Raw genomic sequence first — 27,856 nt, 5'->3', positions numbered from 1 at the left:
GGCGGCCGGGCGGCGAGGCACTCTTCGCCGCGGCTCCTCCGACTTTCGAGCGCGCTTGCTTCTTCTCCTCAAGCGAGCCGAGGCGGGGCCCGAAAAGGCGCTCGGAGAGCAGCAGCGCCGTCCTTCGCCGCCGCTGCCCTCAGCCGAGGCAGCGCTTGCCGTCCGCACGAGAGCGCGCGCCGCGGACTTCCCGCCAAATCGCCCTCCTCCGCCAGGTGGGTGATTCTCACGGCCCCGTGGCTGGGAGAGAGGGGGGCGGGGAGGGGGCGACAGACCCCAAAGTGCGGGAAATGGGTGAGGTATATCTATAAAGTGCGGGGCAGGAAGTTTCAGAGCTCACCGAACTTCATGGATGACGATGCTCCATCATTTCACGGGGGGGGGGGGGCAGGATCTTCTAAGACAGGGGTGGCCAACTCCCAAGAGACTGCGATCTACTCACAGAGTTAAGAACTGGCAGTGATCTACCCCCTCTTGGGGGGTTCAAAGTTGTTGAGCTTTTCTTTAGGGAGGAGGAAAGCCCGTTTTTCGGGGTGCAGGGCAAAGCTTTTTTTTAGGGGAGCCAGTTATCGAGCTTCGGGGGGGGGGGAGCCAGTGATCTACCACAAATGCCCAGTAGGTCACGAACTACCTGTTGGACATGCCTGTTCTAAGAGAACTGCCACTTTTCTCCTCCTGACAAAGTTTTCGGAGCTTTGCAACCAATACTGTGTAGTAATAGTATTATTATTATTAATAATAATATACTGTGTAGAGCACAGGGCAAAAATTCTACAGATGTTTCCCCATCACTGAGTTTCTGTCATGAGGAAAGCTCCACCTGTTGAATTTCCACTTGCGAAGAATTTGCTCAAGTCTGGGGGACGTGTGTGTGTGTTTGTGGCAGGGTTTGTGCCAATGCGACTCTTTGATCTCCCGTCATATTCTCTGGTTCAGCATGCATTTGAGATTTCTGGGTGATGCTTAATAAAGGGAGAAACACAAATTAGTCGCTTCCTAAAATCTGCTAGCCATCCTGTCGTGTTCTCCATTAGCAGAGGTTTATGGTTGCTCCGAAGTGTGGGGAAATGTGGGTTCAAATTTGCGTCAGTGGCTCTGACTACACATTGAGGGCACATTTTCCCTCAAAGAATTCTGGGCACTGTAGTTTGCCCCTCACAGAGTTGCAGTTCCCAGGAACCCTTACCAAACTACAGTGCCCAGAATTCTTTGAGGGAAAGAACATGCTTCGAATGTGCCTTAGAGGCATAGTATGGAACCAGTGGATGGGAATCGGTTGTTTTGAATCAATTGTCACAGAGCACGAAGATGTCATATGCATATGTAACAGAGGAAATGGCATATCCAGGCAGAGGTGTCCTCCTCATACACCTGGAGAAGAGAAGCTTTTTATTATTATTATTTTTTCCATGCTTATTTCCATGCTTATTACATACCAAAACAACAACAACACCGGAGAAAAGAAGCTTAAGGGGAGACATGATAACAGTCTTCTTCAAATACCTCAAGAACTGCCGCACAGAAGACCAAGCAGAATTTCTCTCTCTCTTGGTTTGGGCTAGAATTCATGGGTGGAAATGGTAGAGAAGCAGATTTCAGCTAAACAGTAGAAAAAATGACTTTTTGGCTGGGGAGTGGATTGCCTTGGGAGGTGGTAGCCTGTCATTCACAGGAGGTATTTACTTAGAGGTAAAAGATACTGTAGCATCCAGGGTGTGTGAGGACCCCTTTGCTTTGCCCAAGAGACCCTCAGAACAGGCAATAACCCCGAGTCTTCAAGAAGAGCCATGCACAGTTATGGAAGATATACACGGCAAAGGTAAACATAGATTTGCTAATGGGTATATGGTCTAAACCACTGAGCCTTGGGCTTGCCAATCGGAAGATCGGCGGTTCAAATCCCCATGACGGGGTGAGCTCCCGTTGCTCGGTCCCAGCTCCTGCCCACCTAGCAGTTCGAAAACACATCAAAGTGCAAGTAGATAAATAGGTACCACTCCGGCGGGAAGGTAAATGTTGTTTCTGTGCGCTGCTCTGGTTTCACCAGAAGCGGCTTAGTCATGCTGGCCGCATGACCCAGAAAAACTGTCTGCGGACAAACGTCAGCTCCCTCATCCAGTAAAGTGAGATGAGTGCCGAAACCCCAGAGTTGTTTGCGACTGGACTTACCGTAACTGTCAGGGGTCCTTTACCTTTTTACCTTTATATACTCAGCAGGGAGGTGCAGCCTGTCCTGGTTCCCTGGCAAGTGAATATGCATGATACATATGCTTGCAAAACACCTCGTTGTCACATTATTATGTACACATTTCAAACTTTTTAAGTTAGCAGCCAAAACATGTGATGTAATAAAGAAGAATAGCCAATTCAGTGCGGTGAATTGCTGTACAAAGTACTGAAGAAGATTGATCTCTATTTTGGAGAGATTGCCAAGCTTTTCAGAGCAACCACGAGACAGGGTATAGTTGATAGCATAGGGCCCCTGAAGCAGTTGCCCCTCTTTCTGTGCCAGCTTGGCCATGCTGCCTACGAATGTTTTCTTATCAGGATGAATTGTTTGGTAGGCAGGATCAAGTGCTGCTGAGTGCCCAGTTTACTAACTTGCATCTCTGGCAGGACAGCTGTTGAAACTTAGTGCAAGTTAACTGTTTGCTAACAGACTGGCTGCATTTTAGAGGAGTAGTTTGTCTTTTGGTAGGAACTGCTTTTCAGTGTAAATGGGTGGGGCTGCTATTTTCAGGGTTATAGCAATTTTGCTGTAAGTGTGGGGAGGTGAACCAAATGATTTTCCTTTAATGGAGAAAACACTTGGCATCAGACCAAGCAAGTAAGTTTTGAATACCGCCTTTAATCTGGTATATTTTGGGGTATTTCTCTATAGATTACAGTATCTCATTTCAGACATAACACACTTGTGCTTCAGGTATGTGTCTAAGCAAATGTGCAACTGGCACTGGATGGCTGACCAAGGCTGAGTTAGCATGAGGGTGAACATCAATATGCTGGAGTATAACTAGGAGCAAGCAGGAATATGGATGCAGGAAGGAGTGTGTCTGAGAGGGAAATTTTTTTATAGCAGTGTGTTTGTTTAGTGTGACATACACAATGCTTACAATAAGCAAGCATATGTATGCATCCGTGTAATGTGAATATACTGACAAGCATGGATTAAGATGTGTAAGAGCATCTATGTAATTGCACACTGCAGTTATGTAAAGACTGCAGTCCTCAAAGTTAGGCTCCTTATGTTCAGAATAACAGGATGGCAGCCAAAGTAATCAGCCCTTGCATGCTCTCTCCTCTTCAAGGTTCTCATGACTATCAGCTATTTAGAATTAGGGTTGCATTTTTTAGGGACTGGTAAGAAGCAATTAGGGACGCGGGTGGCACTGTGGGTTTAACCACAGAGCCTAGGACTTGCCAATCAGAAGGTCGGCAGTTCGAATCCCCACGATGGGGTGAGCTCCCGTTGCTCGGTCCCTGCTCCTGCCAACCTAGCAGTTCAAAAGCATGTCCAAGTGCAAGTAGATAAATAGGTACCGCTCCAGCAGGAAGGTAAACGGCGTTTCTGTGCGCTGCTCTGGTTTGCCAGAAGCGGCTTAGTCATGCTGGCCACGACCCGGAAGCTGTACACCGGCTCCCTTGGCCAATAAAGCGAGATGAGCGCCGCAACCCCAGAGTCGGTCACGACTGGACCTAACGGTCAGGGGTCCCTTTACCTTTAAGAAGTAATTGCTATGCATTATATAGGGCACATTCATAACACCTTTCCTATGATCAAAGACACGTGCACAAGCTCAACACCAGCGGGCAGCCCAGTTGGGCACAGGCTAAGGACTCCAGAGGATCAGAAGGCCCAACACCAGCCCGGCCCTGCCACCCACCACCCACCTTACTAGGGCTCTCGAACTGCTTTTGAATGGGAGCAACCTTGGCTGCCCTCTGCAGTCACCACCCACTAAGTTTAATAACCAAAAATGCCCTGCCCTGGCCTATAGAGCTATAAAATTCATTCCCAAACATCCCAGGGGCAGGAGGTGGGACTGGCAGGGAGGATGGTGAGTGGCAGCCCAGAATAAGGGGAAGTGGTGGTGCTGCTGTCCCTATGTGTGGTGGCCAGCAGGACAGGTGTCCTGTCCTGGTTAGGGGCAGGGACAATGTTGGGAGAATGAGGTGACCCAGTGAGAGAGGGGCATTGCTATCACTGCATGCAGAAATGGGAGAGAGTCTGGAGTGGTGAGGGACTTGTCAGCAGCCCTGGGCTGAGAGAGTCTGACCCTGGCCCTGCTTTTGCATAGAAGTGTACATATGTGGGGGAGGTAAGTTGTTTTCATGCACATGCTTGGTTTAAAATACAAGCTTTTTAATAAAAGAATACATTTATTTTTTCCAAAATAATTTAATATTTGGACAAAATAATTTAAGGAGATTAGTAAAAGCTGTCATTCCATCTCTCCTGTTACCCTGCTTAAGAAAATGGCCTGGAATTGTAAATGTATGAAATTGTCTTGTGTAGAGTCATAACATTCTGCCTGACATTAGCTCAAAGACTAAGGCAGAGGCTTTTTCAGGTTTTGCCAGAGATCCTTTAAATGGAGGCTCTAGAGGCTGAACCCCAGACTACAAGCTACAATCCTTGTCTGAAATAGGGATTGCTTGTGGGTTTTTGGCAAAGTTATCCTTATGTACGTTTTGTTCCTTTAATGATGATGACATTTACACATTTCTATGTGCATCTATATCCATTACGTGGTGCTTAAATTAAAACACCATAGGTGTAAGTAAAATTGATTGTGTGCATGCATATATGTTGTAGTTATTGCCTGCAATTTGGTGAATGACAGTATCCACATGTGAATATTAATAATCTGGCATCATTGTGCGTTTAATCTATAATTATTTTATAAATAAATAACTTATTTTATGCTGGCAGTTTATGTGGTTGTTTATAACATCTCTTGATTTTTCATTCTGTATTGCTTTAATATGATTTTATGTTCCTGCACATCACCCTGATGTTTTGCAAAAGGGCAGTATATAAATACATCTATAAATAAATGAATAATTTTCAGTGTGTAATGTTGCATATTCACACTGGTCAGACGTACACAAGAGCAGGAGTCAGCCCACCTGGTACCGTCCAGATGGTATTGGACTCCAATGCCCATCAACCCTGAAAATTGGCCATCCTGCTGGTGCAGATGGGAGTTGTTGTCCAACATCAGCTGGAGGCCACCACATTGACTAACCCTGCATTAGAGAATGCTGATAATCTGATTTGGGTTGCTATGAACCATTGCTACTGTACATCCAAGTTTTTGTAATCCACCTAGAGGTTCCTTTTACAATCAAGCAGTATATACTTGTGGTTAAATAGCTAGCTAAATAAAGATATGGTACCTCACCAGTTTTAACCCTGCATTCTGATTTTCAAAGCATTATTTGTGTGCAAACTCACAGAAAAGTCTGTAATCCTGGTTGAGATGAGTTTAGAAAAGCTTTGAAACTGAAAATGGGTCTGGGAAAGTAAGAGTGATTAAAAGGAAACCATTCAGAAGGAAATGTAAAAACAATTAATTTTGTTTACAACTATTTAATTCCTATAAAACATTTTTAGCTGTATTCTCTGTCTGCTGCCTCCAAAGTTGCAAACAGTTACAAATAACAAAATACTGAAATAATGTGTAACCATATAAAACCTGGCAGGAAAACAATAATAGTAGCCAGCAGATTTAAAAGATACTATTTGCAGCTGTTTAAAACAATAGCTTCCAGATTAGCTTTCTTTACAAACCATGTTTTTCCTTTTTTTCTGGAAGGGTGGCAGTGGTAGAGCTGAGTAGACTTAAAATGGGCAACGTATCATGTGGGTGCCATGGAGGAGACCAATACCCTTGCTGGACGTTCTTGTCTAAAAAGATTGGTCCCAGATTGCAAAGGGCTTTAAGGGTTAAATACCACCACTTTGTAATTAGCCCCAGAAGGAAACAGGCAGCCACAGTGGTTGAACCAAACAGTGTTAGAAACTGAGATATGAAAGCTAGGAGCTAAATGGCACCTTAAACCTAGGTTATGGGCACAGCAATGGAATGTCTAGGCATGCTTTTTTATAACAAGAATACAAAGCTGAAAATGAATGAACTGCAGCTGAAATATTATGCTCATTTTTCACATGGTCTAGTCCTTCCCCTGCCCACCCCCCTTCTCCAGTCTACAGAGAGTAGCTAGAAGTGGGGAGGCAGAAAAGGGTCCTCTTTTCCTTCCTCTCTGCAGTTTTAATCTGAAATCTTAGGCGCAGCCAGAGCTCAGAAGCTACTTGCACTAATGAAATTCCCTGTCGCAAAATGCGCCTAGAGCAATGGGAGTTTCGAACACTGGAACCAAAATGAGAATAATGCATGTGCCCTGGGACATGCCTCTCTCAGGCTGCTGCATTTTGCACCAGCGGCAACTTCAAAAAGGCAGAGCACATTGCAGTCACCCAAGTGCATTTTAGGCACCCATCTATGTCTTAGAAAAAGGAAAAACGACCCATTTCCCTTCATGAATTTTTAAATTTTAAATTATTTATTACTTTCCCCTTGCCACACACAGGGATGCCCCCCCCATTGTTGTTTGTTCAGGAGCACAATCAGTAAGGAAAGATGGCTTACTATGGTGCATCCAAACTGAAATCATAAACTTCTCTCCTTGCTGGTGCTACAGTCCAGCTTTGGTGTTGTATAGTGGCCTCCAGCCAGTGATACCCTCTCAGCTAGGAACAATGGCGTAAATTTCACCAGCTCATCAGCAAACCTGTATTTGCAAGCTACCGCTAGCTTATCAAGGACTTTATTTTGAAGCTTAATTAGGAACACAATATTTTAAATCCACCAGAGAAGAAAACCTACTTCATATATTTTACATGAGAAACATGCAAGTCACCAGCTGAGATTCTTGCAATGCCCCCTGTGTTGGCATACTCATGAGGTGCAGAATCTTGTTGCTTGGCTAGTAACAAATATGAGCCTGTGGTTAAACAACTGAGGTGGTTACTAGTTTGCTTCCAATCCTTCTGTGGGCTGTCCATCCATTTGCCTCTTTAATGCAATTCCCTAAACAAGTGAAATGAATCTTGTTTCGCTGTCCTGTTGGAAGTTACTCCCTTTCCAATTTTCTGCTGTTGATGTTTTTGTATTGAATCTTGTTTCGCTTTAGTTTAGTTTATTATTTATATTCTAATTGCTTTTATATTATTGCTTTGCATGTCACTTCAGAGCATAAGCTGAAAAGAAGCATATGCATCTTTTAAATAATTCCCAAACAATTGTGGCCAGTGTACCAAATGTTTCCTGCTACTGAGGTGACCTTTTTTATCTTACTGTTACAGCTGAGACTGTACTTCTTCATTAAATATCAGGGCAGACAGTGTTCTTGATCCATGGTGGTTTTATTAGATTGTGCCCACAATTAACCTAGGCTTGTTAATCCAGTGATGGGTTCCAAATTCTGACACATGGGCTGATTGGCTGGAGAAGTAATGCCCTTGTCTTCAGTAGAGAGGATATGTCTGACTGATAAAGGTTAATGCAAATATTATATTGGGTTGTATCAAAGGCCGTAATCTGTGAGTCCAAATTGCATGCCACTAGGTAGGTAATTTCAGTTTGATTCGTTCTGTTCCTGAGTAGGAGACAGAAAGCAACATTTTGATTGTGTGCAAAGATAGAAGCAGAGATGGAATTTAAGCCTAAGAATTCAAAGAAGGGAGGTAGCTAAGGAAGCATTGCTTTATTGTCTTCTAAGGCTGTGCAGAGAAATTATTTCTGTGGAGCAACAAGAGTAACTTCACATCACCATGGTCACACTAGCCAGATTCTATTTCGATAGATTAGATAGATAGATAGATAGATAGATAGATAGATAGATGAAAGAGAATGGGAGCCTTTTTGTAGGTGGGGTTGCCTGATGCGTGACATGTTCATTTAAAAGAAATTTAAACACTCACAAACGTCAACCCCAGTTCATGTGTCTTGCTATAGGAAATAACCAGCTTTGCATATGAAATAAACATGTTTGACATGTTATGTTTGGTGGTGTTCTGTTTCTAGCTTTAGAGAGGATTCAGTATAATCTTTTTAAAAAACAAAGTACTAGCTTTCCCAGAAATTAATTGGCCAGTCATTATGTAGTACTTATAAGGGAATAATAGGCAGTGACCTCTTGTTCCTCTTACAAATCTGAAGCGTGAAAATGGCAGTGTGCTAATTAAAGTTCCACATAAAATTGCTTGCTGTTATTTATCTGCTTTCTTTTTCTTCCCATGATGAAGGATATGTATGTAGGTACTCCTGTGCTCCCTCCACACTTTGCAGTTTCCATTCTTCGCACTGATATTCTCCCGCTTTCTCTCTCTTTCTGAACCCTCTCCCACTGCTCCCCTTCCCAAGCTGTCGCTCCCTCGGGAAGAGAGAATGAAGAGTCCTCTTGTGCTGACAGTGCTGCTGTCCTTAATAGCAGCAAAACTGTGCCAGGCTTACTGTATTGAGTCCCAGGAGCAGCAGCTGCCCAGCGGAATGCAAACAAAGGTGAGAGTGGCTAGAATTTTGTTGGAAGAGGGGATAGCAGGTTGCTGGTGAGTGGAACGGCTTCTGTGCTGGAAAAGGATCTGCTCCAAATACCGTATTTTTCGCTCTATAAGACGCACCAGACCACAAGACGCACCTAGTTTTTGGAGGAGGAAAACAAGAAAAAAAATATTCTGAATCTCAGAAGCCAGAACAGCAAGAGGGATCACTGCACAGTGAAAGCAGCAATCCCTCTTGCTGTTCTGGCTTCTGGGATAGCTGCACAGCCTGCATTCGCTCCATAAGACACACACACATTTTCCCTTACTTTTTAGGAGGGAAAAAGTGAGTCTTATAGAGCAAAAAATACGGTAAGTTCCTGCCATGGTACCAGTGCGGTTTTTAGAGCCTTGCATTTCAGGAGTTGAAACATCCACTTCGGAGAACCTGAGGACTCAAAATACTAAAGTTAATGCATAATTTTGTTTTACCCAGATAAGGTAAAGGGGGGGGGACCCCTGACCATTAGGTCCAGTCGTGGCTGACTCTGGGGTTGCGGTGCTCATCTTGCTTTATTAGCCGAGGGAGCCGGCGTACAGCTTCCAGGTCATGTGGCCAGCATGACTAAGCCGCTTCTGGCAAACCAGAGCAGTGCATGGAAACGCCGTTTACCTTCCCGCTGGAGTGGTACCTATTTATCTACTTGCACTGCGTGCTTTCGAACTGCTAGGTGGGCAGGAGCAGGGACCGAGCAACGGGAGCTCACCCCGTCACAGGGATTCGAACCGCCAACCTTCTGATCAGCAAGCCCAAGGCTCTGTGGTTTAACTCACAGCGCCACCCGTGTCCCTTGATACCCAGATAGAAGCTAATTAAACAAAGATAATAATCCCCAAACACTCCCCTGTTGTGACTTCTGCAACAGTAAATTGTCCAAGGCTTGGAAAAGTTATTCTGATGTTTCTCTATATTTCATGGGTTTCTTTCCAACATAGTTTTTTTTCTAACGTTTTGCAAACAGGATATATTTCAAGTTTTGACATACAACACAAAATTGGATTCTGCCCCCTGCCCCCAATTTCATTATTTTTACCTGATTTCCTACAGTGTAAAATGGAAATGAACAAACAAATAATGGAAAATATATTACCAATGTACACTGTTTTAGAGAATCAGGAAATGTGACCATGCCTAGTCACTTTCTCAAGGCTAGAAACCTGAATCAATTAAAAAGAAAGGTGGTACTGTGTAATTTATCTGTTAACTTTCATCTGCAGTTGCTACAGTTTGAAGGAGTATTGAGTTTTATAATACAGAGGAAGATCCTATTTATTCCCTATAAAAATGTTAATTCGGTTCCCCCATAAACACACCCCATGGCAAGACATTCATACATCTTTCATCTAAGGCAGTGGTTCTTATCCTTTTTGAGGGTCACAAACGTCTTTGAGAATCTGATAAATGCTGGACCCTGCCCCCAGAAAAGTGCACATACACAAACATAAGTTTGCATATAATTTGGCTTGGTTCAGAAACCCCTGGAAGCCAGAGCAATGTACTTCAGACGACTTCTCCTTTTATCCACACAACAACCCTGTGGAGTAGGTTAGGCTGTGATACAGCAATTGGCCAATGGGACTCGTGGCTCAGTGTTGATTGAATCCATGTATTCTCAGTCTTGAGTCCAAACTTCTAAAATGATAAACTGCCTTCCTGAACTAGTGAATTTCTCAACAGAGGAAGTTCCGTAATGTTCAGACCACAGCAGAGAACCCAAGCAGCTGCTGAATTAATCTTGTTTGATGATAACATGTTGAGCAGGACCTCCATTACAAAGCTGAAACTGAAAACAAATACTGATTCCCCTACTACTCGGTGTTTTCATTGTGACTCCTTTGGAACAGGGATTAACTCTCCTGAGCCTGCTTAGAGAGCCCAGAAGCATCTGCCTGGTCATGGCTGGCTACTGCTCCTGAAGGGCTCTTCATACATTTCTGGCACAACTAGAACTTTGGGATTGCTTTGGCTCACAAATCTTACCAATCTATTTATTACACAAGAACAACAGGACCTAAACGTAGCAGGAGAGGTTTCCAAATTCCTTGTTAATGAGCCCTGCTTTACATGCAGTGATTTTGTACACAGATGTAGCTTCTGTGTTGGAAAACCATAAGCATTTTCTGTGCGTGCCATCATGTGAAGTGCATGTGAATCATACACACACACTTTCTGCATTGGTGGGACTTGAGGCAGTGTAGAGGGGTCTTCCTGGTGGTTTCCCATCTAAACACTGAGCAGATCCAGACCAGCTTAGCTTCATGTTACTTAAGGCCTTTCCTCGGTGACCTTTTGCTACACATGGACTCTGTATAATAGTGAACACTTGGCAAATGGCAGTTTAATTTGGTACATGCACACAGTGATTCAGTGAACTAGCCACATGTGAACCCATCACAGGCAAATGTGTACATATGGTTTCCCAGCATGGATGTGGTATCTGTGTTTGTCACCCATCTCCGTCCCCTGCCAAAAAATAAAATAAAATAAAAATCCTGCAATCTGCAGTTCATTAAGCTCTGTGAAGGGTAAACTTCAATTCCCTGATTTCTTTGAGGGGATCCACGTGCTTTAAATATGCTTTAAATGTATGGTGTGGATGAGGCTGAAGTAGCCATCCACCTGTTCTGTTATCTGTGATGGAACAACGGGACTCAAGTGTAAATTATGCTAGCTGAATCAGAGCAGTTATTGCATGGGTATGGAGGCTGGAAACTGTTCAATGAACAGACGAGAACAGAAAAGAAGTAAATGCAAAACTGGTGCCCTAGTTCAGGCATAGGCAAACTCGGCCCTCCAGATGTTTTGGGACTATCATTCCCATCATCCCTGACCACTGGTCCTGCTAGTTGGGGATCATGGGAGTTGTAAGCCAAAAACATCTGGAGGGCCAAGTTTGCCTATGCCTGCACTAATTTATAAGAAAGAAAACGTGGCTTTGCTGGTGATTCTATCAGATGTGGACACCAGCAGTACAAAGAGAGATAACCCCAGACGTGTACCTACAACACAGGGAGCAGGCTTGACATCCCTCTGCCCCCCCCAAACCCATAAGCGATCTTGTCCATCAACCGCAGTGGTTCATAGCTTACATTTTAGTAAATAAATAACATCAAGTTTCCTCTCCTGGGCACTCATTCACTTACCTTATATCAACATACTATTCAGGCATTAATATTGATGATAGTGTGCTTTATTTTGAATTGGGCGGGGAGCACTGTACTGTGATGGGAAGGGAAGCTCAAGTAAGTGAGAGACAACGTGGGCATATGGATGGAAAAGCATGACTAGAGGCCAAGAGATTTGCAGGGTGGGGCAGACAGATTTGCAGGGCATGAAGCTCCCCATTATTGAATACTGGAGCCTTCTCCAGAAATGGCCCCTATGTTTCTAAAACAAATCATGTGCACCATAAACAGTATACAAGCTTCTTAATTATTTTATTTATTTAACAGTTTGTATACCACTTAATAACAGGGGTGCCAACTTGAATAAAATATTTGGGGGGGGGCAGGTAAGCCCTACCCCACATAACTGATCACAAGATGTGGCACATGCACACCATTTGAATGGCAATGCACATCAACTTGGGGGGCGGCCCTCTCAAATATTTTATGGGGGGGTGAAGGGACCTCAGCCCCTAGGAATTGGCTCCTATGTTCACAGTTATGTAGAAGAAACCTAGCAAATTAGACTAAAATGACTCAAACTATAAAATCAGAGTTCAATTTAAAAAGCCCTGCTGAGATACAAAAAAGAATAAGTCTTCAGTAAGGACTAGGGTGTGGGTGGCGCTGTGGTCTAAACCCCAGAGCCTAGGGCTTGCCGATCAGAAGGTCGGCGGTTCGAATCCCTGCAACGGGGTGAGCTCCCGTTGTTCGGTCCCTACTCCTGCCCACGTAGCAGTTTGAAAGCGCATCAAGTGCAAGTAGATAAATAGGTACCACTGTGGCGGGAAGGTAAACAGTGTTTCCGTGTGCTGCTCTGGTTCGCCAGAAGCAGCTTAGTCATGCTGGCCACATGACCTGGAAGCTGTCTGTGGACAAACACCGGCTCCCTCGGCCTATAGAGCGAGATGAGCGCCGCAACCCCAGAGTCGTCTGCGACTGGACCTAACGGTCAGGGGTACCTTTACCTTTAACTAAGGACTAGAAGTTCACCTGGAAGGGATTTCCAAAAAATTGCGCCCACATTACTGAATTTACGGGCTCCTTGTGGCTATGAGCTGTGCATCCAAGTCATGGGGGGCTGCTAACAGCGACCCCCAAAGACCTCAAGGATCAAAAGGAGAGATATACGGGGTCAGGCTCTTGGTCTGTATCCTGCTCTACTTTTGATTCCTTGGAGTTAGTTGGGTATCTCTCAGTGTTAGGCTGTTGGTCCCTCATTGCTTTTTGTGATGGGGCCTTGTACATAATGAAACAACAAGTGGTTCAAAGAAGGCTCTTTGGTGCAGTTACAAAAAGTTGCTCTTTCTTTTCTTTTCTTTTCTTTTTTACTCAAAGCTGTTTCAATAACCTAAAAGCCTATACATCCTGTGGAGAATAAAATGTTGGTCTGCGATAATGACTACGCAGGAGGGAACATCTCTCCCACTACAGTCTGAAATGAGAGCCAGTGGCGTAGCGTGGGTTGTCAGCACCCGGGGCAAGGCAAGTAATTTGCGCCCCCTAACCCGTGGATTTTAGCACTCGAGTCTCTTCCGCACCCCCCCCAGATGTTGTGCCCAGTGCGGCCGGCCCCCCTGCACCCCCCACGCTACGCCACTGATGAGAGCGTCTATGAGCCAGTGGTCTCTTGGTAGCCAAGCGATGGCTTGAGAGCCAAGCACTTCAGTGCATCTGCATGTGCGAAGAGGTTGATTTCTACGTATTAGAGAAATTATTTAAAATAGCTTCACAGTGAAATGAAGCAAGTATAAAACCATCCAAGATCCTGGCTTCAAAGGCTCATACTTTTGGCTTTGTTCGCTTTTTTTTGCAACTAAATTATATTGTTGAAATGTTTACCCCACAACTTTTTCCCATTTATAAAGATATCAAAGGATTAAATCATTTGCCCAAGGTCATGAAGGCAACCTTTAGTGGAACTCAAATCTCTCAGTCCTTAAAATACCAAACAGCTCCAATCTAGTATAAAATTAGATGTCTGGCTAATGAGAGGTTGAGGGAGATCTGTGAACTTGATCATTAGCTGTCTTGTTTTCAAAGCTAAGCAGAAAGTTTGGAGAGAACAATTTCTATCGCTGTCTTTCACACACAGAGATAATGGCATCTTCAGTATTGTATATCACCTAGGAGAAGGCTGCGGAACCTGTGGTTTCCAGATGTTATTGGACTACAGCTTCCACGATCCCTATTAGCCATGTTGGTTGGGGCTGATGGGAGTTGTAGTCCAAAAACATCTGGACAGGTCAGTGAAGGCTGATCTACTTGTGGTGCTGAATGCATAGAGCTGGCCACACAGTCTCCTGGCATTTGGAAGCAACATGCATGGTGGAACACCTTCTTGGTAGCCAAAACTATAATCATCTTTCCATATTCTAAGTCTGCTGAAGAGGCTTTTGGTGTGTAGTTGGTCTCTAATCTGATGTAAAAGGGGCATTCTTTCATAGGTATGAAAAGGGGAAGTTAAAAAGAAGATGAGGTGTCCCCCCCCAATCTCTCTTAAAAAGAGCTTTCTGCTCTGCAAATTACTTTTGTAGACAAGACCCAGCTGGAGTCTTAAGTGGCTGTTTTTGTCAAATCCCATCTGAATCAGATCTGCTGAGGATAAAAAAGCTTTGAGAAATCCAATTCAACCCTCTCCCATCACCTTCTCTTCCTGTCACATCCTTACTGTCCAAAAAGAGAAAAGAAAAAGCCTCAAATTACTGTAGCTTTAAGGCTCTCACGAAGCAATTCCACATTTTTGGATGCAGCTGACCTTTGGACCAATTTCACATTTCTTTCTCCTGGAATTACTTCACTCTTAGCATAGGCAGCAGTTTTAACCAGATTAAATTAGAGGACACCCCCGCCCTGCTCCCGCTTTATTCTTCGAGATAGATTTAAATTCTGTAACGAACGGTAGATGTAATTGACAAAGTTTTTCACTTGAAAATTATGCTTTGATTACGGGAAATAAGGATGGAACTTCATATCCATCAAAATCTGCAGACATAGGGCTACCTGTCCAGGACTGCCTGTTGGCTATCAAAGGAGATGTACAAGTGAGAGCCTTGTGACTAAAGGCTATGTTTTCTTTACATCAGAACCTTTAAGTTTGATGGCCAATATTTACTCCAAGAACTTGGTTCTCACATGATTTGGATTTTTTGTGTGGAGGGGGGAAGTCTGGGATGACAGAAGCCATTGCATAGGAGAAGGGCAAGGAAATCATTTCCCACTGAGAGCGATACAAGGCTGTCCTCTTTGGCAATCACTCATAGCCAAGTAAGATTGTCTTCCATAAACACAGTTTTAAGAGTGAGTCTGTAAGTGACTGTGGAGGTCAATTCTGGATCCACACGTCCTTCCACAGTGGAGACATAGGTTTCCGGACGGGAGTTGATCAGGGTGACGGTTTGCCAAGCGTGCCTTCCTCTTAGCACATTTCTCCCTTTCGTCCTGAGTTCTAGCATCTTCAATGCCCATGGCATCTTTGGTAAAGGCTGTTCTCCAATTGGAGCACTCACAGACCAGTGTTTCCCAGTTGTCAGTATTTATGTCACATTTTTTTTAGATTTGCCTTGAGAGAATCTTTAAACCTCTTTTGTTGACCACCAGCATTACGCTTTCCATTTTTAAGTTTGGAATAGAGTGGTTGCTTTGGAAGATGATAATCAGGCATCCGTACAACATGACCAGTTCAACGAAGTTGATGTTGAAGAATTATTGCTTCAACACTGGTGATCTTTGCTTCTTCCAGTACACTGGCATTAGTTTGCTTGTCTTCCCAAGTGATGTGTAAAAAATTTCGGATACACTGTTCATGGAATCTTTCAGGGAGTTCGAGATGGTGTTTATAGGTGGTTCATGTTTCATGAGCGTACAGTAAGGTTGGTAGTACAATAGCTTTGTAAACAAGCATTTTGGTTTCCCTGTGAATGTCCCGGTCCTCAAACACTCTGCACTTCAATCAGGAGAAAGCTGCACTCACAGAGCTCAGGCATTATACTCCTGCCTTCTGAACAGTGGATGCCCTGTAGTCCCACTCTACTTTCTGACTCTTCACCTTCAAGTTTCTACATGCTATGAAGGCTGTAGTAAATATGCTGTTGAAATTCTTACACTGCCAAGTTCTGCACTCAGGCTGTCAGTACCACAGACACATCCTTTTTTCGTACAAATATTAATCACAATGTCAAAAGATGCAATGTCTGTCAGATCACAATGTCAGAAATAATAGCGCCTGTGAACAGAAAATAGAAAACAAATTTTAATTAAAAAATACTACTGTGGATGTGCAATATGTGCAAAAACAATGGAAATCAAGGGCAGTTGTTTTAGACAAAGTCTAGATACTATTGCACACAAAACCTGTCTGCTGATTTTTACATTTCAGAAACAAATGTAAGCCTTGCAAAACCGACTTTTGCATCCCAAAATGATCCGTGAAGCACCATTCGGTTCCATATTGATAGAATATTATTTTTATAAGATTGTATTTGGAAATGATGAATTCAAAGGTTGAAAATTTCGCTATGTTTTGAATCTGCTCAAAACTTTTAAAGACTTGTATCTGACCCCACAATAAGCAAAATGTGGAAGTTTATAAGATGTTTATTCACAGTGGGGGGGGGGGAGGCAGAGCCCACTTTTACCCTCTATAACAAAATGGGTAGACCTGGCACTGGAGGAGCCTCACTATCAATCACAGAAACGCATAGGGAGCACCTCCCCACCCCCCGGAAGGCTTATATCCCATTGTATCATATTCCCTGTGTCACTATGTACGTACTACGTAGCATTCATATGAGGTTCTTCTCGTTCATATGAGGTTCATAAGCTTTCCTGCTTGGGAGGGGGACACACCTGGATGGTAGCTACACAGGTGCCCTCCTCCTGAATTGCTCGGTGATGAGGTCAGCAATATAGAAATCGTTTTGAAGAGATCCATAGCAGAATTATATCTTCCCCACTCCATAGCCCTTGTTTCCTTGTGAGATGTGTTGCCTTGTCAGTCTTGCTGCTGGGATCTCAACGCTTCTCTTCCTACTGCGACTCACTCTCTGAAGCAGGAAATTTATCTTCACAGTGAAAGCAGCTCAGCGCATGGACTTTCTCAGATTGAGGCAGGTCATCAGGGTCCTGCCTACTGTACAAGTAATGTACAAGTTGAAATATACTCAGAGTCGCAAAGTGATTTCATGCTCTTTATTCAGCTCATAGTGGTGAGGAGGAATGAATGGAAGTCCCCTCAAAGTATCTGCTTTATATACATTATTTACACAATGGGCTGCACATGATTGGCTAATTCTGGAATTCTACTGTAAGTCAATCAGGTTGTGGATTCACTTATATCTGGAGCATGATTGGGTGGTTCCTGCCAACCAATCATACCGCTGCATTGCTCTAGGACCAATCAGACTGCTGCATTCTGAATCCTATTGTTCTAGAACCAATCAGACTGCTGCAATTTGGATCCTATTGTTCTAGGACCAATCAGACTGCTGCAGTTTGGATCCTATTCAACTCAGTACATAACACAAGTAATGGCAGCAGTGTATCAGAAAGGGGATTCTGTAGCAATCTGGCTTTAACAGGAGCACACGTTCTTTCCCAGGAGTTGATTTCACGGATCGACAGGAATCTGACAACAATTATTTCTTTTGTCCATTGCTCCACACTGTATGCTGAAGAATAAAATATTGTTGTAATTTCTTTTATGCTTCTTCAGATAGAGGCTTTCTCTGAATTGTTGTAGGACAGAAGGGGTATGGGCCTCTTTAAATCACTCAGGCTTTTATATGCCCATACACAACAGCTCAATTGAGGAATGCAAATCCACACAGAAGTAGGAGAGAGAGAGAGAGAGAGAGAGAGAGAGAGAGAGAGAGAGAGAGAGAGAGAGAGAGAGACTGGTAAAGAACTCAAAACTTTAGAGTAGGTGTCAGCAACTGGAAGTTCATGGGACAAGTCCAATTTGCCTAGAAACAGAAACAGGGTGGGGAGCTGAATGGAGACAGTCGTATCTGTGCCAGCAAAGCTTTCTGACTATCCATATTAGAGAGTGAAAGTTCTGGTACAATACCTCCCTCCTCACCCCCACCCTATCCTGGAATCTGAAAAAATGAGACTCAAAAGTCTTCATATTGATTTGCATTCAGTAGTATTCAAAAATCTCCAGTGAGAATTTAGAGAATTCCATGCAAAGCAACTGCAAAATCCAAAATCCCACATAGCTGGATGTCAGGGAACTGCCATCAGTGCCGGAGGGACAGAGCAAAAGTCAGAGGGATTCCAGAGAGCGTCCAGGGGTCGGGAGAAGCAGCCCATCTTCTGGGGAAGAGAATCAGCGTAGCACCAGTGGAGAAGGGGGGCAGATGGGGGAAGCGGCGAGGCGGTCCCATGACTCCTTGCCTGGGACCAGCGGGGAGAGTAGGGGTCCTCCGTTGCCCACGCCCTCCTTGCGCAGAAGGCTTTCGCGCAGAGAGAGTAGGAGGAGACTAGGCGTCAAAGAACTTCTTTGCTGGAAGAAGTTTAAGAAACGCCCACTGACGGATTCTGCCAGCGATTGAGTCAGCCACGGGTGAGTGGCTGTCCGGACAGAAAAGGTTCACTTTGGCAACCCAGCCAGGTGTTTGCACCCAGCCGGGGAGATAAGCACCGGCTTACACACGAGCAACCCCTAGAACCATTACACTACATTAATAATTTGAGAAGTGATTGGGAGGTGTGCATGTCAAACTTTGCAACATATCTATTTAAAATTTATGTTCTGAATCCCTACCCCCTTTCCCAAGGAATGGGGAGGAATTGCTCTTCCAGCACTAAACATCCTGTTGCTTCACACGTCTTGCTACATACGGGTACTGATTAGCATGGTGTTCCCACTGGTTTGGGGAAGATCGCCCTGTTCCCTTACCCATCTCCAAGACAGCCTTCCACCACAGCCTTATGTATTAGGCATTCTCATATTTTGCACTGGATAGAGTCTGAGAGCTCCTCATTTCCCCTTGTGCAAGTAGCTTAGAGGTTGCACATTTACCTGGCATTAAGCTCCAATGAACAAATTGCTAATTTCTTCCAGGTTAATAATGTGCATAGGAACCAGGCTGCAAGAAAGATTGACAGATGAGGTTTTTATAGCAAGCACTGTTAGGCAGATTCACTGCTGCCCAGCAGGCTGGATAAAGTTTGGCCTTGTCTTCTCTTCTGGGCGTCTGGGGACTCTGCAATAAGGGAGCACCCTCTGGACTATGGTGGTTGTGACCAGAGGGAACAGCAGGAATGGGCATGTCGAAGCACAGAGGCAGCACTTGATGTGCCAGGGGGGAAAGGAGAAGGAAGCTTGCTCTTCAAACCTGCCATTTTTTCCTCTCCCAAGCCATAGGGAGAAAATGGGATTGGTGGACGCATATCCCAGCACATTATGTGGAATAGCTTTGAATACACAGATTGTGAGGGAAAGTTCCGAAATAACAATGAGCACGCAGTATAGAGGAAGATGGAGAAAAGATTGGGGTTTGAGAGCATTCTGGGGAAAGGACTAGAAAAGAAGGCTAACAGAGGACTAAAAACACTTTTATACTGTGTGTGAGCTCAGCTACTAGATTTTGCATCAATGCTTTTCTCCATAAACTATTGTACAGTTAAAGCCATGGAGCAGTTTAGTTCCCCTTAATCGTGAGCTGAATTCTACAGTTATTTCTTTAGCTCTTCCCACAAAAAGCTGGTAGTGGCCACTGCTGAACCAACTCTTTTGCTACATACCTGGTTCAGATTGGGGAAAATAATATTTTTAAAACTGCCTTCTCATTGAAATTTGATATGCCCATGTTAGGGGTATTGAAGGTGACAGTGGGAATTATTTGTTTGGGGAAGATTTTAGCCGATTCTGCTATACATTGCCACATGAGCTTTGGTACTTCTTTCTCAGTTGTCTTCTCCTTTCTTTCCAACAGAAGAGCTCAGACTTCTATAAGACTCCTCCCTCTTTGCTCCGGCGATTGTATGATGGCCAAGGGATTTCCTATGAGGCACTGCTCAGACTGTCAGGCAAAGAGGAAGTCAGTAAGTCCTGTTCCCTTCACCTTCCGAATAGTTACGGCAGTTTCCCATGAAACAGAAGAGTAAATTTGGCATTTAGGCAACTCAAGTCACCTTGGTTACTTGAAAAGCCTTTTTTTTTTTTTATAAATTTTTATTGATTTTCCAACATGAATTAAGACACTTCACAACTAACAATACATAGACAAACAAACATATAAACACGTATAATTTCATAACCTTTTTTTCTTAAACCTTATTTGAAAAGCCTTTTTTGTAAGCTGCTTTGAGGCTTTTTCTTACAATCAAGAGGTATATAAATTTTATGAAATAAAAATAAAGTATGAAATAAAAAAATAAAAATGGGACATTTTTATGTTTTTCGTTCGAAGTACGTTCTATGAAGTCTACTTTACAATAGCAGCAAGCATTCCAGCAGAGAGCCCGACAAGCTATGCATGGAATAGAATAGATTTAGGGGTTGCCTTCACATATACGAACCATCCTCAGATTTCTGTTGTAATTATTACATTTATATCCTACCTTTCCTCCAAAGAGCTTGAGATTTTTCACCTTCCCACTACTTCAAAATGCTAATTATTTTTTTAAAATCTTCACAATGACTCTGTGTAGTAGGTTAGTCTGAGAGATAGTGACTGCCCCAAGGTCATTGAATGTGCTTAACAGCTGAATGGGGAACTGAGCTCTGCTCTCCCTCCCAGGTCCTAGTCCAACATTTGGACGAAGGGGATATTTGCAGCGGCAGCCAGAAATGTAAATCTAAATGCAGGACGAGCCACACCTACAACAAAATGGACATTGTGTGTGAGAGTTTAATCACCCTTGGATTTGGGATGGGAAAATTTCTAGAGACAGTTGGGAATATTTCTATTAACGCAAAATGCAAGCTGTATTTCCTGGCAGGAATAACAATAACACCTTAAGATATCAAAACAATAACACCTTAAGATATCAGGTGTAGTCAACACCTGAAAGTGTCTTTCAGTGACAAAAGTTTTCAGCCCAATTATTTCAGAATATTCTTGATGACACCATTGGTCATCAGCAGCAGTGGCGTAGCGTGGGGGGTGCAGGGGGGGCCGGCCGCACCGGGCGCAACATCTGGGGTTAGGGCAAATCCATGGGTTAGGGGGCGCAAATCCACGGGTTAGGGGGCGCAAATCCACGGCTTAGGGGGCGCAAATTACTTGCCTTGCCCCGGGTGCTGACAACCCACGCTACGCCACTGATCAGCAGTTAAATAGGCTATGCACTGGAATCCTAATGAAAACATGAACACACAAAGGAAAAAAAACATGAAATAAAGACTTAAAAGAGGTGTAGAACACCATTGCTTGTGTATTAGCATAATCTCTTAAAGCACCCAGTTCATCAAGGGCCTTGATAAGTAAGCCCCCTGCTGACTATTAGAAAGTACACTGCTCCCTGGAAAGTAAGTTAAGTCCATAGATCTTCACCCAAAGTATTTAAGATCTTAATCTTAAATTAAAAACTCACTACTTAAGTCCCAGCAGGCATCTGTTCCACCTTACAAACCAGTCATGGCCTGGAGATGTGTATTGTGCCTTGGTAGCCCAGAACCCCTGTTCTTTCTTTTTTTCAGATCCTCAGGCACTTGCCTCTTCCCAGAAACGTAAGTCAGCTCTTATTTTGCTTGCATTGCACACCAGGAGGTCCCTGGGCTATGGCTTGATCCCTAACGATAGCTTGAAGCGGCTGTTGAAGGGTGAGGCTAAGGGCTCAACCAGACTTGTGCTTGCTCTGCCACTTCCCCCGGGAAAACCCAATCTTTACTGCTGAATCGGAGCAAACATCAGGTTTTCTCCAAATTGACGTTTGCTCCAATTTAGCACTAAAGAGTGGATTTTCTGGGGGGAAACAGCAGGGCAAAGGCTTGGACTCATGGCTAGAAAGCACAGGATGAGATGACAAATGCTCATACTCCTGCTTTCTAGGCACAGAACAAGTGGAAGTTTGGACAAGCCCTAAGGTTGCTAGTGCATTTATGGTGGAGGAAACATTTTCATGAGAGTCACAGTCTAATAAGGTTTTTAAACCATGCGCAAAAAGCAGAAGAAGCTGAAATGGGGCTCTTTGCCTCATCTCCAGCCACCCATATCTTTCACTCTGGGGGGTTTCTGTCCTCTCTCTTCCCCTATGGTACTTGGCATTTATAGCATGACCAGTCCAGGCCAATGGCTTCACTGAGGCCAGGATTCCCAATGGCACTGCAGTAAAAGCGATGGAAGTAGTTCCTAGGATGACTGGCATAAGAATTAGGTAGAAGTGTGTGCAGGTGAGACTGGGGACAGCATGTAAGAATGATAGAATGAGGCAGGAAGAAGAAAAAAGAGCAGTTTTCTGCTCGTGATAAAAAGTGACGAGAGAGTGAAAAGAAGACTTCTGACTGTTGATTAAGACTGCAATCCTATACACACTTACCCAGGAGTAAGTCCCATTTTACCTGAATAGATAGGTAAAGGATTGTTCTGTAATGCTGCAGTCCTAAACCTGGTTAGTGAGGAGTAACCTCCAATTAACTCTTTGGGCTTACCTCTGAGTAAACATGCAAAGGATTACAATTGAAAGCAATGCCCCACAGGGGGAAAAGAAGCTGTTATCTTTGCCACTGTCAGATGATGATGATGATATTACTATTATAATTATTATTATTCCCTGCCCATCTGAGTGTGCTGCCACAGAATAGGCAATGGCAGGAGGTATGACAAAGAAAAGATGGCTGGAATCTCTTAAGATGAATGAATGCAGATGGTTATAGGACACAAGTGAGAGATGAATGTCAGGGAACAGATGACCAAAGACAGATTTCTCTCTCATATATATACATTTACTTGGCTTTCCTTCTTCACCTGCTCGCTGTGCCCACTGCTATCATGATGCAGTCGGCATGGCCATCTATTGTCATTTACACAAACTGTTCCATGACACTTTTTAAAAACAGAAACATTATATAGTAAGAAATGAATGAGGTGTTCAGCATGATATTCCATAAGTTCCTCAACTCACAATCAGCAATATCTCCCTTTCTGAGAAGCTGGTTTAAAATGGTGGCGGCAGTGTGTTATTTACAGAAACTTATTTGTGACCACTGGAGTCATCCCTGATGATCAGAATGCAAGTATCTAATCAGAGCCTACAAGAAAGGCACCCAAACACCACCATAGCAGATTTAGAAGCCATTCATTACAATAGTCCTGTTGTTTCTTTTCTAAAATCTGAAATCCAGCTGATACTTTGACCTGTTGTAACCCTCTTGTTTTTCTCTGTAGGAGACATGCATGATTTCTTTGTTGGACTCATGGGGAAAAGGACCACAGAGCCTGGTAGGTGTGTAAGCCAAGAGATTTCACACTCAAACACACTCCTTGAAAATCTTGATAGGCTTCAATAGATTTCTTGGTAGATTTCTTAGTTGGAATGTACGGTAAGGGTTCTTTCTTTCAACTTTCTAATTCTTAGGCAGGGCTGTGTGTTTGATGCAGTTCTGTGGAAACGAAGGAGGAAAAACCCAAAACACGGCATTCGTTTTAGAATGCAGTTTCATGGGAATCTGAGTTTTCATTTTAAAAAGCAATTACCTGGTGGGTTTGGTCGTTAAGGGCCAATATCCAGGGCTTAATCTTTTCAGATTGCATTAAACTAGATCATACAGCAGTGGAGAAGGTGGAACATGGTAAAGCAGCTACAGCTAAAAGGAAAGCAAAGAACAAGGGTATGGGAGGAGGAAGGAGAAACTGTCAAATTTGTAGTGGGTGATTTCTATTTCTTGTTTGGTCTCCTCTATCCCTGGACAAATGGAACTGCAGAAACAGAATCTGGCTATAGCTTGTTTCTTCCCTCCCCACCTTCCATAGTTGGTCCTCAGCATAAGCACTCTCGTTCCTTCAGCTTTCTTCATAGAACCTTCCATCTTGATGACCCCCATTTGAGGTGTAACAACAGAAGTGAGATGTGTCCCATCGCTAATGCATGTCTGAATCAATATACTCTCAGAAGAAACTCCATGTGCCCATAGTGGTTATTTATGACTGTCTGAAATGGAAATATTATTCACTCATAACTCAAGAGGTGAATGAAGAAATAAATTCTGCCATGTTAACTGATTGTAAAGGTTGGGGAACCGGGCAAGGAATCCTTTGATGCCATTACCTTTGAGTTAGAGGGAAGATGTAGTACCCACCAAAGGGACTGAACAGAAATGCCTCTGGGAAAAACTAACTTGCTTCATTCTCTAATTTCAGATAATCCCACAGATGTCAATAAGGGAACACTCACTGGTTTTGGCGACCTAAAGTATTCATTGAATGCAGAATGAGGTAAGGAAGAAGGGACCCAGAACCTGACTATAAGGGAGAGCTATTCTTTGAAATACTGCTTCACACACACACACACACACACACACACACACACCAATACATGCACAAATGCAAACACAAGTGCACTCACACCTGCTCATACATTTTTCTTTTGTGGTTAAGTTGAAGTGTAGATTCCTGCCCCTCATCATAGAAGAACAATATGTTGATCTCCAGGCATTCCCAGTGCAAGTCAGAGGCACATTGGAGATGCCACAAACCTGGCACCAATGCCATCTATTCAGTACAACAGGAGCAGGGGAAAAGGATATTTAAAGAGAAATGCTCATACAAGGAACAAAGCTACTTTGATGGGTTGCTGTAGGTAGACCTAGAGACCATGACAAGTCCAACTTTGATGGGTTCACAAGATTGTAATTTACAAGTGGGAAAATTACACTAGCCCCGTCACTTTTCTGGAAGAAAGCAATGGACAAGAAGTGGTCATGAAATTATTTTCAGAAATCTTATGACATGATATGGCTAGTAAAAGAGAGTAAATTCATAGCTTTTTTCCCTTGTGTCTTTAAAATGAGTTTACCCTCTTCTCTTAACTGTATCATTTCATTCATAAAATGGGTGGAATTGATCAAGGGGTGGCTTTCAGGAGGCAAACTTTCCAACTTGGTTAAGAAAATAAAAAGAGAAAGTTACATGTCCTTAAGGTAAAGGTAAAGGGACCCCTGGCCGTTAAGTCCTTATTGCAGCATAAAACTATCCTTCTTCTTCTGTTACATGAGGACTATGTTATATGCCAAAGCTGCTTTTTCAGCCATCTGGGAAAACATTTACCATCTACATCAGGCTATTAACAGCCAACTGCAACTCCTTTTGATGCCATTTCTCCAATTAGCATAGTGAATGGGTATGTGACCTCCTTTTTTGTTAACTCTTCAGTTTCAATAATTTGGTGAATGACAGTAGTTATTCCATGATTATGTAATTTCAATGCTGTTGCTGATAAGCCAATGACACTTAGACCTCAGAGCCATTAACTTCCAAATGTAATTGCTATGCATTTTCAGGATACAGAAAAATCAAGCATTTTGGGAACCGCACACAGATGAATCAACACTATGCCCACTACTTTCTACTAGTTGGCTCCTGTGCTTCTGTGTGTGTCTACAAGAATTCTATATATTTAACTGAACACTGTTAGCATGTGGGTGTATGTTGTTGGTATAATGTTTGTGTATACAATACCTAAGTGAGGATGCATGTGCGAAATGGCTATATCATTGGCTTCACACTTCAGACCTTGTTCCCGCATCACTTCATACACAACTGAAACAGAGTTAATGCAGTGGAGTCAGTTCACAAATTCAAATTCAGTTATGAGTCACTTGGTAATAAGACAGTGACTCAGCGGCACATAATTTGTCAAAACACTTTCTAGTATGAAATGCAGCTAAAAATTTTTAAACTGTATTTAATAACCTGTGTCTTGCTTTTCTCTGTCTAAGGTTGAACCCAACGTAGGTAAAAGCCAAAATAATCAAATAAGACAATAAACCACAGTATTCAGCAACTACTAAAATCCATAAAATATGCAAATTTCATTGCCATTCAGAACTAGAAACAAGCATTGATGTATCTAATGATGCAACAGGTGGTGGCCTTTTTCCGTGTTCCATCCTGCCAACATTGCAGATGGCAGGTCAATTCCAGACTGTTGCTCTTTTGTGGGTGGGATTCAATACCATATCCACAAAAATTCATGTTCTACAAAGTGGATTTCTTGTGCCACAAACCTGATTCTGAGGAATTTAGGCCTTTTGAAGTAAGGAGGGGCATGTGAAAATGCACTGGGAAGTGTGGGATAACAATTGCTTGATGTCACATTGTATGCAAATAATAATAATCAGTAATGAGATTACCTGGAAGCGACTGTGTACTGTGCAATCCATGAAGCAGCAGGAATCTCTATAAATATGTAAAAATGGTTGCTATATTTTAAAGGATTTTAAAAATAATATAGAATAGGCAATAATCAAGTTTTTAAAAAATATTTCAGATCCAAGATTAGTAAAGAATATAGTTTGCTCCCCCTCCCCCCCTCTGTCTCACTGTCTTTAATATTACATAATTAGTACTGAACTCAGATGCAATTGTCTTTTATGCATTTTTTTTTACAGAAACCTGTACAAAAGAATTAAATGCCCCTCTAACTCAGATTGAAATCTGAATTTTTAAATTACCCACCTAAAAGTCTTGGCTACTATTTTGGACACAATTGTTGAACCAATGCTTTGATAGCTGTCATTGATAATAACGTTTCTACACTGGGTGTGCAAATTTGGCTTGCCAAGCTGATCTCACAGTTGCACATACTTAAGGGATAAACAAAAGCTAAACAAGGTGGTAGCATGGGCCTGTAGGATACAGATTAGGTGTGCACATTATGTTCCAAAAGCAGCCATCCCCAATGGAACACTGATACAAAACTGCTTAATCTTGAGCAAGTGCCACTGAAATTCTTGCTCAAGTAGAGAAACCGGTCATAGTTTTTGTTTAACAAACAAAACATTGGAAATGTGTTGTTCTGAGTGAAACACAAAAGCTCGCTGTGGGTTAAACCACAGAGCCTAGGACTTGCCAATCAGAAGGTCGGCAGTTCGAATCCCCGCGGCGGGGTGAGCTCCCGTTGCTCGGTCTCAGCTCCTGCCAACCTAGCAGTTCAAAAGCACGTCAAAGTGCAAGTAGATAAATAGGTACCACTCCGGCGGGAAGGTAAACGGTGTTTCTGTGCACTGCTCTGGTTCGCCAGAAGCGGCTTAGTCATGTTGGCCACATGACCCGGAAGCTGTACGCCAGCTCCCTCGGCCAATAAAGCGAGATGAGTGCTGCAACCCCAGAGTCGTCCACGACTGGACCTAACTGTCAGGGGTTCCTTTATCTTTTACTTCCTTGTACTCTAAACATTTCTTGCCTGGGCCCAAAGAACCACAAATCCTTTCCATGAAACTGAGAGAGCTTTAACACCAGCCACTCCCACCCATGTTACATGACAGCTACTTTTGAAACTGATGGACATTTCCCAAGCAGTTGGTAGTATGGGATGGGGATCAGCTGTTGAAATGGGAGAGTAAAAAAAAAATCACCTGTGCAACCCCTAATTTAAGCAGCTATTTGGATTCCAGCCTGCCATTTTCTTCCATGCCCAGACGTGATTCCAAGACAGGGAACTGTGCTGAATGTTGGAACCAATTTAACTTCAGCCTTCTCTGCCCCCCTTGATCTCTCATACAGGTATCCATGTAGGCGTGTGGACAATCACAATGTCTGCAGGACCTCGAGAAACCAACACAAAGCTGATTTCATCCACCAAAGCCCAGCACACTCTCAACCAAACCAGAACCCTTCGATGTACCATGGAGACCTCATATTGTCCTGTGCTTCCTTGTTGCCATGTTCTTTTCCTTGATTCTGCCCTTTATTCCAGCCTTTTCCTCAAGTAACTCTCTAGTGTTCACTGTTTGGAAATTTTGAAAGTAACTCTTCCCCATGGTGCTTTGTCCCTTTGTGTACATATTTACCTGATCTGCAGAAAACTCCTATGCCACAAGCAAAATCACCCTCATTGCCCACCCTTTTGTGGCACAGATTAAGAACACCTCAAAATCTTCTATAATTACAGGGTTTTTACTTATGACCTGCCACTGTG

The 27,856-nt window shown here is 43.2% G+C and overlaps 1 protein-coding gene and 1 long non-coding RNA gene across 3 annotated transcripts; one reads left to right on the top strand and one right to left on the bottom strand.

Annotated features, from left to right (window-relative positions):
• Nucleotides 1-27,849, top strand: TAC3 (tachykinin precursor 3). 2 transcript variants are annotated; one of them, XM_083599554.1, is made up of 8 exons: nt 1-82; nt 149-215; nt 8,430-8,567; nt 19,711-19,819; nt 21,420-21,449; nt 23,107-23,160; nt 24,079-24,153; nt 27,442-27,849. In XM_083599554.1, exons 3-7 carry the CDS (start codon nt 8,454-8,456, stop codon nt 24,150-24,152), a joined length of 381 nt encoding a protein of 126 aa, XP_083455680.1. In that variant the 5' UTR covers nt 1-82; nt 149-215; nt 8,430-8,453; the 3' UTR covers nt 24,153; nt 27,442-27,849. The 2 variants fall into 2 exon arrangements, with proteins under 2 accessions (XP_083455680.1, XP_083455679.1); XM_083599553.1 differs by lacking the exon at nt 1-82 and having other exon boundaries at nt 125-215.
• On the bottom strand, nt 23,170-27,435 carry LOC310756000. Its single transcript, XR_014544627.1, has 3 exons — nt 26,070-27,435; nt 23,416-23,525; nt 23,170-23,321 (listed from the first exon to the last, which is right to left on the bottom strand). It is a non-coding gene; the product is annotated as an uncharacterized lncRNA (long non-coding RNA).
• Nucleotides 27,850-27,856: the final 7 nt, after the last annotated feature.

Source organism: Podarcis filfolensis (assembly GCF_964270895.1).
Source record: "Podarcis filfolensis genome assembly, chromosome: 2".
NCBI classification, from domain to species: domain Eukaryota; kingdom Metazoa; phylum Chordata; class Lepidosauria; order Squamata; family Lacertidae; genus Podarcis; species Podarcis filfolensis.
This window is presented reverse-complemented; position numbering and strand designations above follow the sequence as displayed.